The sequence below is a fragment of the Lepidochelys kempii genome, chromosome 7 (assembly GCF_965140285.1).
Source record: "Lepidochelys kempii isolate rLepKem1 chromosome 7, rLepKem1.hap1, whole genome shotgun sequence".
Classification (NCBI taxonomy): domain Eukaryota; kingdom Metazoa; phylum Chordata; order Testudines; family Cheloniidae; genus Lepidochelys; species Lepidochelys kempii.
Window position 1 is genome coordinate 12,188,713 of NC_136386.1, and position 16,621 is coordinate 12,205,333.

Below are 16,621 nucleotides of genomic sequence, written 5' to 3' on the forward strand. Positions count from 1 at the left end.
AACTATTGGTCCCTACAGGTTTTGATGCTATGAAGGACTTGTTGATAGTGCTGTTTTATTTTAATTAAAAATTCTGGGGATGGATAAACTTGCCCCCCAGGACAATCAATGAGTTCTATTTTATATCCTCCCCTGATTATGTCAAACATCCATTTTCTGCAGTAGTTCACACCCAGATGAGGGCACACCATGAAACTCCACACATAAACAGGGAAATCTGCCCAGACTTGGAAAAATCAAGAGGAGCTTTTGGAGTCGGATGGTTTTCCAGACAATCTCAGCCTTGGTCTTCCAACTCTCAAGACAGCAATGGCCTCCTCCTAATGTGTAATGCCCCTGCTGGAACCTCGAGAAGCAGTAGCTTCATAGGGAACATTTCCCAAGATAAGGTAATTTGAAGATTTTCCTCCTGGACAAAGGGAGGAACTTATTCCTCTTGTCTAAAACCTCATGAAAACTCTGTGACAAAGGGAGCCACGGAGCCAAAGCAGAGAATGGTAGGGAGTTCCTCCTGAGGGGGATCTTAAGACCAGGCTCTGAGCAAAGATCTGGTCTGTTCCCAGTTGCATAGAGATGGGGAACTCCCTACAGGGAAGACATGGAGGGAACTGGGGTGAAAAACTCAATTGTACTAGCCTGTGTTTTCTGCTGACCCAGTAGTCAGGCAATACGTTAGTAGAAAAAATAGTTACAACAGTTGAACCAAAATTACCACCTTATGACATTCGGCAAAATGGAAAATTTCTTCTCTGCTTTTCTAGATAACAGTGCAATATTTTTCCCAATCTCAGGCTCTGACTCTCAAGCTACTTTACCACCATGTCTATGGAAGTGATGAGCTTATTTGTATATACAAAACTAAATGACTAAGCATTAATTTGCCTCTTTTTTTTTGGCAAAATAAGTGAGTTTTTGGGGTTATCACCTGGAGGTGCCCCATCCTCTGTAAACAAAAGCACACCGCAAAAAAACCCCATAAACTGCCTTCAATACCGCCAGCAATCAGACTTATCTTTTGTAATTTTTAATAACTGGGGAAAATGTTAGTACATAAAAAGATTAACAATCTGTGTCAGTAGCAAAGCAATTAAATCATTAGATACCATTGATGATTAAGTTTCAAGTTGATCAAGCTCAGCAACTCACCAATGTTAATTTGTTTATTTCTAGTTTTGTAATTAATGTTGTGAAGAAATCTCTGTGAACAAGACAGAGTGAGGTTATCTGACAAAAGCGCTACTATTTTAGTGTGTCTCTAATTCGATTGCTCTGGCAAAGCTCTATTTTCAAAGATACTGCAATCTCAATGTAGCTTTACCATTACATTACTGCAGACCCAGATCACCAGCAGCTTATACACCAACAATTTATAAGGGGGTTGACTGTCTCTTGGTCTATACACCTGCATAAGGGTGTAAATCCTCCTTTCACCTTACGCTTGCCAGACCTTGGGTCCAGGTGAGCAGAAATAGGGAGGTTGCTGTTCACCCATTGCTCTCCTAAGTGAGTGGCCAGGGAATGGACAGAGCCTTGGTTTTGCTGCGAACGTGCTGGCCAGCACAATAGTAATGTATTGCTATTATAGACCAGCAGAAAAATGCCGAACCTAAGGAGCAAGAAAGGAAAAGGGAGGGGATTGTGCCCCTCCATTAAGCTCTTTGCCTCAATAATAGTTGCATCAGTTGAGTTCCACTGGCTCATTTTGTGTTTAAAAATGCATTTCCTTTGATCATTTTAAAATGTGTTGGCTACTAATTTTATTTTGTAACTTTTTTTGCATGACGAGATAGGGTAAAGAGGAATTCACAGACATCTATACTTATTTTAGGTACTTTTATCTTGTCACCTCTTATTTATCTCTAATCTATATAAAAAGTAATCTTTTTCACCTCTCCTCATCTGGAAGCGTCTCCATGCCTCCAAACATCTTAATTGATGTTTTATGGGATGGGGGTGATCGTAACGGAGCACAATACTGAAGGTGCGGGGAATCTATCTATGTCATGGTGATATAATAAATTAGAGCAGTATCTGACCTAAGTTTTCAATTTTTAAAAGACAAGGACTGTAGTGTGGAGAAATCAGGTATTAAACATGTTAGAACTATGGAAAGAAAAATAAGTTGTTAACTTGATGCTGGATCATCCCCTAATAAACTCCTTCAGGAAAGAAATAATTAAGAGGATTAATATGATCTTAGTGACATTACAAAAGAGTCAAGAATATTTGTTTTAGATATCTATTTTAATTAGCAACTTCAGAAAAGTGTTGAAAGTAGTGATTAAGAACCCGGTGCTGAATTAGAATAACACCACCTGCTCCATTATTTATACAGTTCCACTGGTGTGCATGGCATTTTTAATAAGCACAAGGAAATACGCTCACCTCTCCAATATAGTATTTACAGATAAAACAGGCCCAGACTCAGAAAAACACTTAGAATATACTTAACTTTAAGCCACAGTCCAACCTTATTCAGCAAAGTACTTAAGCACGTGATTAACTTCAAGCATGTCCCTAAATCTTATTGGTCAATAAGAATTAAGCACATGCTTAAAGTCAAACACAAGACTAAGTGCTTTGTGGAATGAGGGCCATAATTAGTAAAAACATCAAACTTTTTGATGAGAAAAGAGGGCAGGTTAATGCGGTGACTGTGTGAGAGGAGGATATACCCCGCCCCGTGAATCATATTAGATTCTTCATTCGTTATGTGCATATTTCACCACATACGAGTAACAGAAGCATCTCAGACTCATAAAACCTTTAAACACCAGCCAACCCGCACTAGTATCACCACCATGCTTTATAATGTATCTTACCAGAGTTGGTGCTTTCTAGCAGATGACTGATCTTTTCTGAATCCTTAATATATTGCATTAGTTTTAACTAAATTTCTCACCCTGTGCTTCTCAGACTAACTTCCTCAGGAACTCCAAATAACTGACACAGGAGTTTACTGGATGATTAAACTGCATATACTTTAAGCTTACATTTCTTTACCAGAAAGATTTCTGACTTGTGATATCACAGTCTGTGACAAGTAAATATCAGAGTCACATGAAGGTAGCATCTTCAGTTACGGAACAGTATTAATCTACAAACAATCCCCCAGCTGCCAAAAGAAAAAAGTTATATAAATACACTTTCCTTAATATAGACTGGTTGGTTTGCTACTTATGTCAACAGAGCAACAGAGTTATTGTCTTAACCATCAATAATAGGGATGAACCTATCCCCAACACTGTAGCTGAATACTAACTCTGAGAGAGTTCAAATTCCCACATGGATACAGAGTTTGCAGTGAGCATTTTCATCCTTTTATGGTTCTAAGATCAGAGGAAGGTCAGGACTCTGTTCTCAGTAGTCCCAACCCAGTCCTGCTATCCTTTGTGCAGAAACTTTCTTTGATTCAGGCACGGTGTCCTCTAGGAGCCCCAATGCAACATAGGAAACAGTGTCCTGTAGGTTAAATTATGCCAAGTAACCAATAAATCAGTTGTCTTGAACCAGTGTGTTACACCAGGTTTGTGGTGGTGTGGCTCATAAATCAATGTGTTTATTACACTGTTGTAAAACTGCTGTAAACAAGTGACAAACTCAAGGGATGTACTGTCACTTAATTAAGACTTTGCAAGTTGCTAATGAAAGTCACTCTATGAAAAGCAGTGCATAGAGCCAAGTCTCAGATGTGGTGCTGGCAGATGATTAATCCTAGCCTTTTTGTACTGTATTTTATATATATAATGTTTATTGTAGGATTCATAACTGCAACCTGCACATGGAAAATCAATCTATCCTTTTTCATTTAATTGAAGATGGGGGAAAATTTGCCTTTCCACTTATTTGTAAAATCACCTTTATATAAATTGAATCAAAATTCAGGAAATCTATGCTGTAGCGCTTTGTGTACTGTATCAAAGAATAAACATCTGAAAAGAATATTTCTGTGATCTTCTTTGAGTCTACATTCTGTCCTTGTATATACAACTTTTGTATCTTTGTTAAAATAATCTTACATGAAGTAAACATTTCATAGCATAAAGTGAAACAATTCGTTTAATTGCTACTCCTAAGGAAAATTACATTTGCTGAGATTTGACTTTTACAAAAGTTGTCAATTGCCAGTTTGCTTGTAAATCACTTTACCATTAAGAAAACACCAATATGCATTGTTGATTTTCAATTGGCTGTATAGTTTTAAATGCACAAGAGACTGTAGCTGTTCTCCAGCTATTAAATTCCACGTTTCTTAATTTTCTAAGTTAGATTACATTCCCTAATTTATTTATTCATTTTAAAGCCTCATTGGTCCTTTTGAACAAAAGGGATTTGAGAGTTTTCTAGAATCATTTTTTCCAAACCAAGATGGAATTTAATTTTCCTGTAAATATGATTTGATAATCCCAAAAGGATCCTCAAAAATCTGCTTATTTATTTAAATGGAAGTATGGCTTCCACATGTAGTCTGCAAAACTATTATGGCCACTGGAAAGCTTCGACCTATGCATCGATGACAGTATCAAAAAAAAAATCAGAGTTTTAGGTAACTAACTATTCTGTTGCAACAGGCAATTTATTCAATGTAGTTCCTACACATACCACTTCCAGGAGTACTCTGAACATGAACTGTTCTTAGCAGGAGAAAACCCTCATTTCCTATTTTTGAAGCTTTAAAGACTGTTTGTCTTGGAATAAAGCCTGTTTAAGCAAAAAACTTCAGAACGGGATGTGGGGATTCTCTCCTTCTCAGGTAGCAATTAGATGGCACCTGATTTTTAACTGCAGGAATTCTATGGTACTGTATTAAATCACATATCAATAGTCTATCCTATGTAAATTGCACTCTTATTTTGTGAGGAGGAAAGCTTCCTACCATAATAGGTGAGACGTCCTCTTGCAATGTTTTTCCCTCTTGAGTTTTCAGTAATGCACTCATAGAGGCCTGCATCCTCCTGCTGGAAATTTGGAATTTCAATCATGCCACTGAATTTCCTCAACTTTACTTTACTTGGAAATGGCAGGCCATCAGTTCTTCTCCAGTTTATCTGAGGCACCGGGCTAAAAAAGAAATTTATGGGATTAGTTACTTTTAAAAAGTTTGCTTAAACACACTCATTTGACAACATTATATACATAATATGAAATTAAAATAACCTCAAAACTGACTAAAGAAAAAAAGGTTTGTAGTCAATTTTTATCTAATATACAACATATATTAGAGATGGTGGAATACTGAAGAAACTGATTTGCAAATCTATGCATTGTGTTTGGTTCACTATTATTTGTGTTGGCAAATTGTCCATTATTCACAATAATTTGGATGACTGTTCAGTGTTTGTAAAACTTTCTACAAATCCCAGTACTTTCATTCCAGAAATACTTTAGAATAGGATTTTCAAAAAATCGTAGCGTTGGTTTCCCACTGAAGTCAAAGGCAGTTTTATGATTGACTTCCATGGGAAGAGAGATAGGATAAGGCTCAGCACTTTTGAAATTTGCATTCTTCTATTGCTGTTCATTAATTCTCTGATTTTAAAAGTTTCAGTCACCTATTCAATAAGCACAAGCAGTATTATGTGATTTAGGTTGCCAATCTCACACTCTAATTAATGAATACTTGGCAAAGCTCTCATCAAATTACCCACAGAATAATTGGCAAATACATTTGCATAAATTAAGACTGGTTCTCAAACCATTTGTGAAGAGCAGAAGGGATTAAGTTTGGATAAGAGGAAAGAACCATGATGACGTGGTAAGAAACTGTTTTTATGGATATTTACGAAGTCAAAGAAAAGAAGTATTATGACAGCATCAGTTAACAGTACAATGAGAATTCTATGTATGTGTGTTGGCATGCCACGGATGGTTTGAATAAATTTAATATAACATCATATTGATTTTATTCAAGGTAACTTGAAGTCATATTTAAATTGCTATGTTGCCTAAATACATGTTTTTAAGTATAATAAAGTATATAAGAACTTACTTTCCTAGGGCAAAACATTCCAGTTTCACTGTTGAACCTTTAGCTGCAGGAAGTGTCTCAGGAAACTGAACTTCTATTTTGGGTTCATATTCACCCATAACACCTGTTAATTATGAGAAGGACAAAAGATCAGTAGTTTTTATTTGTATGGCTCTGCCTTTTTCTTTAGCATTACAGCAAGTTAGGTTCAAACTATCCATCTCTTCTGATCAAATGCACACTGTTTTAAAAAAAATGCGTGGGCCTCAGGATTTTCTTCCTATGAGACAAATAATTTTAAGTGTACAGTAGAGTAGTTCATAGTCAGCACGATTCTTTTGATTAGAAACTACTATTCTTGATATGCATGGAAGATTACATATGACAAAAATGCATGGTCCAGATACTATGTGTATGTAGATAGCAGTTTTAATCAACATACAGTTTCAGATTGAAGTCATACCATCTGTGCGTAGCACTAGAGGGGTTGGTGAACTGAGAACTCTGGTGTTTGTTACAGTGCTGGTCCCAACACAGGTGTAATTTCCTACATCTGATGGCTCCACTTTAGCTATGTAGAGATGCCCAGTCTCTTGAGACACAAATCGACGACTGTCCTCTTGTACAAACGATGGATATTTATTGAAGATCCAAGCAAATGACAGTTCTAATTTGTGTGGAAAAAAAAAAGAAATATGAATATAATACACACAGTCTGCCTGAAAGCACAAGAAGTGGGCTTCATACTGGCAGGTACAATATTCTCGCAAATACTGGTATCTGGGTGTAGTTAGTTATGCCTCAATCAGGAGGGATTGGCCATTTTACCTGGGAAAACTTATATAGAAATACACCAGTATTTCCCTACCCCATCACCTTCCACAGCTCCCAAACAGTCACAGGCAGGAAACCTTACATCCACTGCTTCACATATGTGGTGTGGTATCCTACTTTACACTGTAGTGACGATGATATGGAGTCAGTACTTTAACTAGTGGCCCACACAATATTTCTTCCTTAGCTTTTGATGAATTCTGAATACCAGGGGTACACACGCTTGCAGAGAGAGTAAGAGAATAGAAAACCTATTAATATATATGTGTTTGCATGTGTGTGCGTGGGGGACGGAATCAGAATTGCTCACCAGTGTGTCAGAAGCCCTAGCTATAATTACCTATAATTACAAGCTAACAGATTCTGAAGTGATCGGGATTTGTGCTTTTGTAGCAGGAGGGTGCAAGTTCTATCTTCACTGTCACTGAAAAGTTTCCCGGGTGTGCAGAATAGTAACACCTGTGAAGTCCTAGATGACCACAGATTTATAAAGAACAGTATTTTAGAACTGCTCCTCTGAACTTCAGGGTTGGATAAGACTTACAAGTCAATTTCCATTGTTTTTGTGGTTTTACATATTTTAAATGTAGTTTGTTTGTCATTTATTAATAGATGTTTATTCTTAAGCCCTGGTCTACACTGAGGTGGTGGGAGGGATCGATCTAAGTTACACAACTTCAGCTACGTGAATAACATAGCTGAAGTCGACGTACTTAGATCAACTTACCGTGGTGTCTTCACCGCGGTGAGTCGACTTTGCTGCTGCTCCCCCGTTGACTCCGCCTGCGCCTCTCACGCCAGTGGAGGACAGGAGTCGACGAGAGAGCGCTCAGGGGTCGACTTATCGTGTCTAGATTAGACGAGATAAATCGATCCCCGCTGGATCGATCGCTGTCCGCCAATCCGGTGGGTAGTGTAGACATAGACACTTCCAGAGCACTATAATTCTAGTGCAGCATCATCCCCAAATTATTTAATGTTTCCATCAATTATTTTTTTAAAAAATCAACTTTTCAAATGGTCTCTTTCTAGATTGGCAGCTTTATTGTACTTAATCATGCAATATGGTCTCCTAACTTTTACCCTATGGAATTTTGTGTACTATATGAATGAGGAGCAGACAGCAAAGACAGGAATATGCCTGGTTGTGTTAATGTGCAATCTGTAATCTCTCACTGAACTGCCAGATTTTGGAAAGAAACAAATATCTACACATAAATAAAGGAGGAGGAAAAAGATGAAAGGAAAACAAATGATTTAAGTGCAATGTCCTGCCCTATAACTCTTTGTTTTCTAATGACCTGGGGTGAATGGAAGGAGGTGCAAATAGCAAGAATGACACAAGCCTTAGCTGAAAAGGTAAATACTAATCATTCAGAATATGGGTCAGATCCTTAAGTCATGTAAACTGGCATAGTTCCATGGAAGTCAAAGGAGCTATGTCCATTTACCTCAGCTGAAGGAAAATACACATCTGTCCAATAGCCAGACAAAAAGTTTGCTGGGCTGGCAGTTATAAAATAGATGGATATGCTTTATAGCAAAGTGAGCAAATTTGACCTGGAATCTCATAATGCCAGTTTCACAGTCACTTTAAAGCACAATTGCAATTTAAACATTAAACAAAAGCTCAGGACTAAATTTGACAAACATTACAATTACAATGTAATTGGTTTACTGATCACCACTTTTAGAGAACATTCTGCTCTGTGTATTAAATTTTACTTTGCAAAACACATTTCCTCGGCAAGCTAATGTACTTGCCTTTTAGTCATATGCCTCAGAATCAGAATTGAAATTAATTATTTTTAATTGTTTTGCAGGCAGCAAACAATTTTTCACCTGAGTGTCACCTGGCTGAAAGCTTTTTTAAAAAGTTACAGCTTCTGTGAGTGCTAATTAGAGCTAATTATAATGTGATTGACCTACCCTGGTATTAAAATACCTTATAGCACTTGCCCTGCCTTTGCAAATAGAGATTGTACCTCTCTGCACGCAGCTAATTAGAAATCCACAGCTGTGCACGTAGTGATCATTTCAATGCAGCTATCAAAAGAGAGAATGCGAATTTAACATAATTTGTAGAACTAAATTCCAACGAGTTCCAAGAGAACAGGGAATCAGAAGAACAATGTCACAACATTGGAGATGATATGTATGGCAAAAGTTGGAATAAAGCAAATTATAAAATATTTATGTACTAAGTAACACAAAGCAGACATCAAAATGGGACGGATTTCCTAATTATGTTTAATTTTCTTTTATTAAAATTTAAACTCCCTCCATTAGCAAAGTCATAGACAATGTTAACAGCAAGACTTTTTGCTTTCTATTGAGCCTGAATGTTGTTTTCAAGTGTTAGGCTTTTGTTATATTAGGAGGCATTCATTACTGAAAGAATATACCCATGAAACCTAATGAACATTTAGTATGTCTCTTTATATGACGATAATCCCTCACCTAAACAGAAACATTTTAATCGTGAATTTAAACCAGACTATTTATACCAGTATAATCCCTGCCCCCCACCTCGTGTGGACACTTATTCTAGCGTAAGTGTCCCCACACGGAACAGTTATACTGTAGCCCATGGGGCATTTAGAACTTTAGCCTGGATCCTGTCAGACACTGGCTTCAGCAGTTAGCATAAGGCTTGAGGCCCATGCACTTTGTAGATGGATGTTCAGATGTACAGGCTGTATGATCTCTAAATATCTTTCTGGGTTAGAGTGTTTGTAACTTTGTTAAATGTATTAACAAACTACTGTAAATACAGAAGTGTTCTTAAAGTGTGAGTGTTGCAATTGTGCATGTCAGGGTTCCCAACTGAACATTTTTTTTAGTTTTAATAGTTTTAATTACACTGGGCCTGATCTTGGGACAAGAATCTGTCAAACCTCAGTGTGATTACTGTGAATTCTTAAGTAATCAATATAAGTAATACATAATCTATAGATCGGCCTACAATACTGATATAATCATATGTATATAATACATCAGTATAAATAATACAACTTTTCTTTGTAGAGAAGGATTGAAAGCCCGATTCAAAAGAGCACGGTGAAGCAACAGTCCCACTGATTTAAAAAGGAATTTTGATTAAGTGAGGAGGGCAGCTAACTGAGATTGATGCAAGAATATACTGGGCAAAATTCTATGATCTGTGTCATGCAGGAGATCAGACTAGCTAGTGACAATGGTCCCTACCAACCTTAAAATATATATATGGGCTCAAACTTACCTAAAAGAGCCTAGTTCTGCTCCCAGATTTAGGCAATGGGAACTTTAACATTGACTTCAAAGAGACCAGAGTTAGGTCAACACTGAGCGCCTCTGAAAACGTCCCCCTCTGTATATTTAGCAATTGTTACATGATACAATATCATGTATCAAAATTTATGAGAAGTGGGGAAGAAGGGTAACCTGTGTCCATTAGGCATATAAAATGAGTGCACCTTACACGATAGGTCAGGAGACCAGAGTGGGGCGGAGGAGGTATAGCAGGGAACGCAACTACAAAGAGAGTGCAAAATATTAGAAATTAGCCCATGCATCCCCCACCTTATCTTGTGGAACAAGGGGACGAGATTAAACCCACTGTTGTGGAGTGCCTCACTCTGTGCCTGCTCAGCTACCACTTTGCTTCTCTACAAAAGAAAAAGGACACTCAACTCTCTAAACCACTACACGCCACAGCAATGGTTCCCTCAACCCACCCAGCAATATTGTTAATCTATCCAACTGTACTCTTAACCCAGCAGAAGCATCGGTCCTATCTCGGGGCCTCTCCTTCTGCCCCTCCACCCCCACGAACATCATACAGTTCTGTGGTGACCTAGAATCCTATTTTTCGACGTCTCCGACTCAAGGAATATTTCCAAAATACCTCTGAACAACATACTAATCCACAGAGGCCTCCCTACCAACACTACAAAAAGAAGGATTCTAGGTGGACTCCTCCTGAAGGTCGAAACAGCAGACTGGACTTCTACATAGAGTGCTTCCGCCGACGTGCACGGGCTGAAATTGTGGAAAAGCAGCATCACTTGCCCCATAACCTCAGCCATGCGGAACGCAATGCCATCCACAGCCTCAGAAACAACTGTGACATCATAATCAAAAAGGCTGACAAAGGAGGTGCTGTCATCATCATGAATAGGTTGAAATATGAACAAGAGGCTGCTAAGGTAGCTCTCCAACACCACTTTCTACAAGCCATTACCCTCTGATCCCACTGAGGGTTATCAAAAGAAACTACACCATCTGCTCAAGAAACTCCCTGAAAAAGCACAACAACAAATCCGCACAGACACACCCCTAGAACCCCGACCTGGGGTATTCTATCTGCTACCCAAGATCCATAAACCTGGAAATCCTGGATGCCCCATCATCTGAGGCATTGGCACCCTGACAGCAGGATTGTCTGGCTATGTAGACTCCCTCCTCAGGCCCTACGCTACCAGCACTCCCAGCTATCTCTGAGACACCACTGACTTCCTGAGGAAACTACAATCCATCGGTGATCTTCCTGAAAACACCATCCTGGCCACTATGGATGTAGAAGCCCTCTACACCAACATTCCACACAAAGATGGACTACAAGCCATCAGGAACAGTATCCCCGATAATGTCACGGCAAACCTGGTTGCTGAACTTTGTGACTTTGTCCTCACCCATAACTATTTCACATTTGGGGACAATGTATATCTTCAAATCAGCGGCACTGCTATGGGTACCCGCATGGCCCCACAGTATGCCAACATTTTTATGGCTGATTTAGAACAATGCTTCCTCAGCTCTCGTCCCCTAATGCCCCTACTCTACTTGATGATTGATGACATCTTCATCATCTGGACCCATAGAAAAGAAGCCCTTGAGGAATTCTACCATGTTTTCAACAATTTCCATCCCACCATCAACCTCAGCCTGGACCAGTCCACACAACAGATCCACTTCCTGGACACTACAGTACTAATAAGCGATGGTCACAAACACCACCCTATACCGGAAACCTACTGTCCGCTATTCCTACCTACATGCCTCCAGCTTTCACCCAGGACACACCACACGATCCATTGTCTACAGCCAAGCTCTACGATACAACCACATTTGCTCCAACCCCTCAGACAGAGACAGACACCTACAAGATCTCTATCAAGCATTCTTACAACTACAATACCCACCTGTGGAAGTGAAGAAACAAATTGATAGAGCCAGAGGAGTACCCAGAAGTCACCCACTACAGGACAGGCCTAACAAAGAAAATAACAGAACACCACTAGCCGTCACCTTCAGCCCCCAACTAACACCTCTCCAACGCATTATCAAGGATCTACAACCTATCCTGAAAAACGACCCATCACTCTCACAAATCTTGGGAGACAGGCCAGTCCTTGCCTACAGACAGCCCCCCAGCCTGAAGCAAATACTCACTAGCAACCACACACCACATAACAGAACCAGTAACCCAGGAACCTATCCTTGCACAAAGCCCTTTGCCAACTGTGCCCACATATCTATTCAGGGGACACCATCATAGGGCCTAATCACATCAGCCACACTATCAGAGGCTCGTTCACCTGCACATCTACCAATGTGATATATGCCATCATGTGCCAGCAATGCCCCTCTGCCATGTACATTGGGCAAACTGGACAGTCTCTACGTAAAAGAATCAATGGACACAAATCAGATGTCAAGAATTATAACATTCATAAACCAGTCGGAGAACACTTCAATCTCGCTGGTCACTCGATTTCTGATCTCAAAGTGACTATCCTTCAACAAAAAAATTTCGAAAACAGACTCCAAGGAGAGACTGCTGAATTGGAATTAATTTGCAAATTGGATACTATTAACTTAGGCTTGAATAGAGACTGGGAGTGGTTGAGTCATTATACTAAGTGAAACTATTTCCCCTTGTTTATTCCTCCCTCCTCCCCCACTGTTCCTCAGACGTTTTTGTTAACTCCTGGAAATGTGCTGGACATGGCCCACCTTGATTATCACTTCAAAAGGTTCTCTCTCCTCCCACCCCACTCTACTTCTGGTAATAGGTCATCTTAAGTGATCACTCTCCTTACAATGTATATTTTTTCATGGTCTGTGTGTATATATAAAATCTTCTCACTGTACTTTCCACTTTATGCATCCGATTAAGTGAGCTGTAGCTCACGAAAGCTTATGCTTAAATAAATTTGTTAGTCTCTAAGGTGCCACAAGTCCTACTTTTCTTTTTGCGAATACAGACTAACACGGCTGCTACTCTGAAACCTACCACACAGTGTGAGTAAGCATGGCAGCACTGCGCCCAGACTGCTGCTTTCTAAGACAAAGAGACATTCACTGTACGTGAGTGGCTGAACTTTCATGATATTTATTCCCTTTCGGATACTGTGGCTCTTTAAACCTGTTCTGACACTTACATATTTTCACACTGGCAATCTTCCTGTTGGGTTCGAGCTCGGCATAATGTGAACTTTGGAAGTGAAATGCAACGCTCCTAAGGTGAAGCTGCCTCAGCTACACCTAAGGTACCCCCAAAAGGACTAAAGAGGGGTCCCAAAAGTATGCTGAACGGAGGCCATCCGCACCTTTCCAGAAGCCAAAGGGTTGCACCAGTTTGTATACCAATATGCTTAAAAAAATTAAAATTAAATAAACCAAACGAGTTCTGATTTTACAACAGGAGAGCAAAATAAAACAAATAAAATCAAACGGTTTGTCCCTTTATCTATTTGATCTCTTCATTCCTCACTCTGCTTGAGCTGCCATCTCCCCTTTTTGCTTTGCCTTTTTATCCTCATTCCATTTTTTCACCTTTCCCCTTCCTTCTGTCTCTGGTTTGAATTATTTTCTTCCCTTTTTCCCTTTCTCTCTCTTCACCAATCTGCTACAGCCTCCCTTTCTTACTGAGAGTCTTGGGTGTATTGCCTTCCAATCCTTATTTAAAACAGCAGAGAAAACTCTCATGTTCCTTTGCTTATATAGTTTAATGCTGGAGATGGGCAAGAGACACAGACTGTAGATCAGACTCTTCAATTTACCCAGTGTTCAAGAGTGTATGCAAAAGTCCTATAGGATGAGATAAAACAGTGAGAGTTCTGCAATTATTTTTCAAAAGCACCCTATAGAATTTTATGAAGAATTATATAATTGCTATAGAATTCTATAGCAGGATTAATAAAACTGATAAAAACAAACAGTGACACACTTTCTATAGAGTAATTCCTTCAGAATCTTATTTCCATACAGCCCTATTGATTTCAGCCCTGTTAAATACTAACATTTTTCACAATAGGGAGGGAATAATGTCTAATGTGGGGAAATTTCTATTTAATAAAGGGTAGGTGCATAAGTATTCATTTTGTTAAAGCAATGAGTTTACTCTAACTTTATTATCACAGTATAGCTTGTTTTATACTGAAAGCTGCAGAAGTTAGATAATTAGTATGACGTAAAATCATTCTGAAGAGTCTCTTCAGATGTGAGTGTTTCTCTTCAGCAGCTCAAGATACTAAACACAGCCACCTACATACTATCCTTAAAAGAAATGTTGTTTAAAGTAAATTATAACACAGATTCTTCTGTGAAACTGTTTTCTGTTGACTTTGCTTTAATGCATCTGTTGTATTTTTTCTCTAGAAAAAAGACACCAAAGCAAAAATTAAGGATTTGGATATTTGGTGTAAAAAGCAGAGGCTTGATTCGGCTCTCATTACCCTGGCATAAAGCAGGAGTAACTTCAGTCAAGTCAATAATTACTCCTGCGACAGAGGACAACAGTCAGGTCCAGTATATCCCAGTCTGATCAGACATATAGACATACTATGAATAAACCCTAACTGCCCTTTCAACAGCAATTTTCATTGATTCTTTTAAAAATGAAGTACAACGTTCCTTTTCCCAGCACCCCATAGCCAATATTTCATTTATATTCACACAACCTAACAAAACTCTATTTTTCCCCCAATAAATTCATATGAAACAACTTGTTCTGTGACTTATTACATTTACTCGGCTTGCCTTTTGCTGCTCTTACTGTACCTGTAGTGACATAAAATCTCTTCTTTCCTGTCCATTATATTTCTTCAGTTGATTTTTCTATTATAAATTAAAGTAATGCATCCTTTTTTAGGTTTCCTAAGAGATCCAATCCTCTGTTTTCAACCATACCGTTTTTTTTCTTTCTTGAGCCCACAAGGGGCATAAGGCACAGAGAATTATAGCTACTACTCAATTTTTAATTTTTATTTGTTTAGATCGTGGCTTATTTCCACAGTTTTTCTCCAAGTATGATTACTTCAGTCAAATTTTCAGCATTATTTATCCCTATTTTATTATTATTCATATTACAATAGCATCGAGACGCCCCATCTGGGATCAAGCCCCTCTGTGCTAGGCATGGCATACACATAATAGTTCAATTACAAAGCTTCCAAGTTTAAATTTGTACAGTCTAGAGAATTTAAAGATAAAATAGTCTTAATCACCCTAATATTTCTAGTCTAGCACTGTCATTTTTGGTCACTTAGGAATTTAAGAGTACAATTTTCAAAAGCACTTAAGTGATGGGTATGTCTATACAGCAATAAGGAAGTGAGATTAGAGCAGCTCATGTCTGCCAACCCGAGCTAGCTTTGATCTACTGTGTATAGTCAGGTTCTGAGTTCCAAGTGCCAACCCTACACTAAGCTGGGCTCAGACTACTAAGAAAGCAAGCTGAGGAAGTGACTGAATTTCCAGGTCAGTGTTTTAAGGCTGTGACATTCCCCAGGGTACAATCTGGACCGATGGACAGCTGTGCTCCCTCATTTCACCAACCTTGGGTGCCTCTTACATTGCTTTGCTATGAGAGCAACCACTGCTGGTCTGCTCACACATAGCCTCCAGCATGTAAATTATTCTCAGTTATATTTTATGAGTGCTATAATCAGTCATTTATGAATTACATTGAAGGGTAACACCAGCAGACTCTCAGTCCCAGACCTTCCTCCGGAAATGTGCATCTTGTACTGCCCAGCACCCTCCTGGACAATACAAGCTCATATAAAGTCTGTCATTTCATTAATAGAAAATGATAAGCACAAACCTTGTTATCTCAAATGAAGTTTGCCAAATTCTTAATCCAAACACACACTGGTTTAGATAAAACAATAAAACAAATGTATTAACTACAGAAAGATTGATTTTTAAGTGATTACAAGTAATGAGCCTTAAAAGACAGAATTGGTTACAAATAAATAAGAGGTAAAATGCAAACTACTACCTAATTTAACAAGCTAAGTGAATTCAAAGAAATGGTTTCTCTTGCCACATGCTTTAGCAGTCTTACTGGCTACAAACTTTTCAGCCAGGGATCTATCCCCAGTCTAATGATGCTTCCTTTGAGTTGTTGATGCCATGAGTAGAGATGAAGGGAAAGATGATTTTGGGCCTCTGTTCCTCATTTTCATCCTTTCCTTCTTCTTTAATAATCATCTCCAGGATTCAGGAGACAGAAAGTCTGGGGAGACAGGAACTTCCAGCTGCTTCTTTGCCAAGATGTAAATTTCTTGCCCACACCCTTTTTCCTGCCAAAGAATGGCCACTTAAACGGGTTAGAGCCCATTTGATTTTGTTGACACCTGGCTGATGCATTAGTTTGTCTTTTGTCTTCGAGGGACTGGTTTGTGCCTGTTTTTCTAAACTTGGAATGTCTCAGTAATATTATACAGTAAAATCTTATAACTTTACACACAATGGATGCATCTGATGAAGTGAGCTGTAGCTCACGGAAGCTTATGCTCAAATAAATTTGTTAGTCTCTAAGGTGCCACA

The 16,621-nt window shown here is 38.8% G+C and overlaps 1 protein-coding gene across 5 annotated transcripts in view; it reads right to left on the reverse strand.

The window, feature by feature from the left end:
- CNTN3 (contactin 3) overlaps positions 1 to 16,621 on the reverse strand; it is a 261,889-nt gene that overhangs the window by 75,036 nt on the left and 170,232 nt on the right. For all 5 annotated transcript variants that reach the window (XM_073351137.2, XM_073351139.2, XM_073351135.2 and 2 more), the window contains 3 exons: positions 6,432 to 6,635; positions 5,990 to 6,092; positions 4,877 to 5,061 (listed from right to left, as the gene is read on the reverse strand). In XM_073351137.2, the coding sequence (XP_073207238.1) occupies positions 4,877 to 5,061; positions 5,990 to 6,092; positions 6,432 to 6,635 (492 nt within the window). The remainder of the gene's footprint in view (positions 1 to 4,876; positions 5,062 to 5,989; positions 6,093 to 6,431; positions 6,636 to 16,621) is intronic.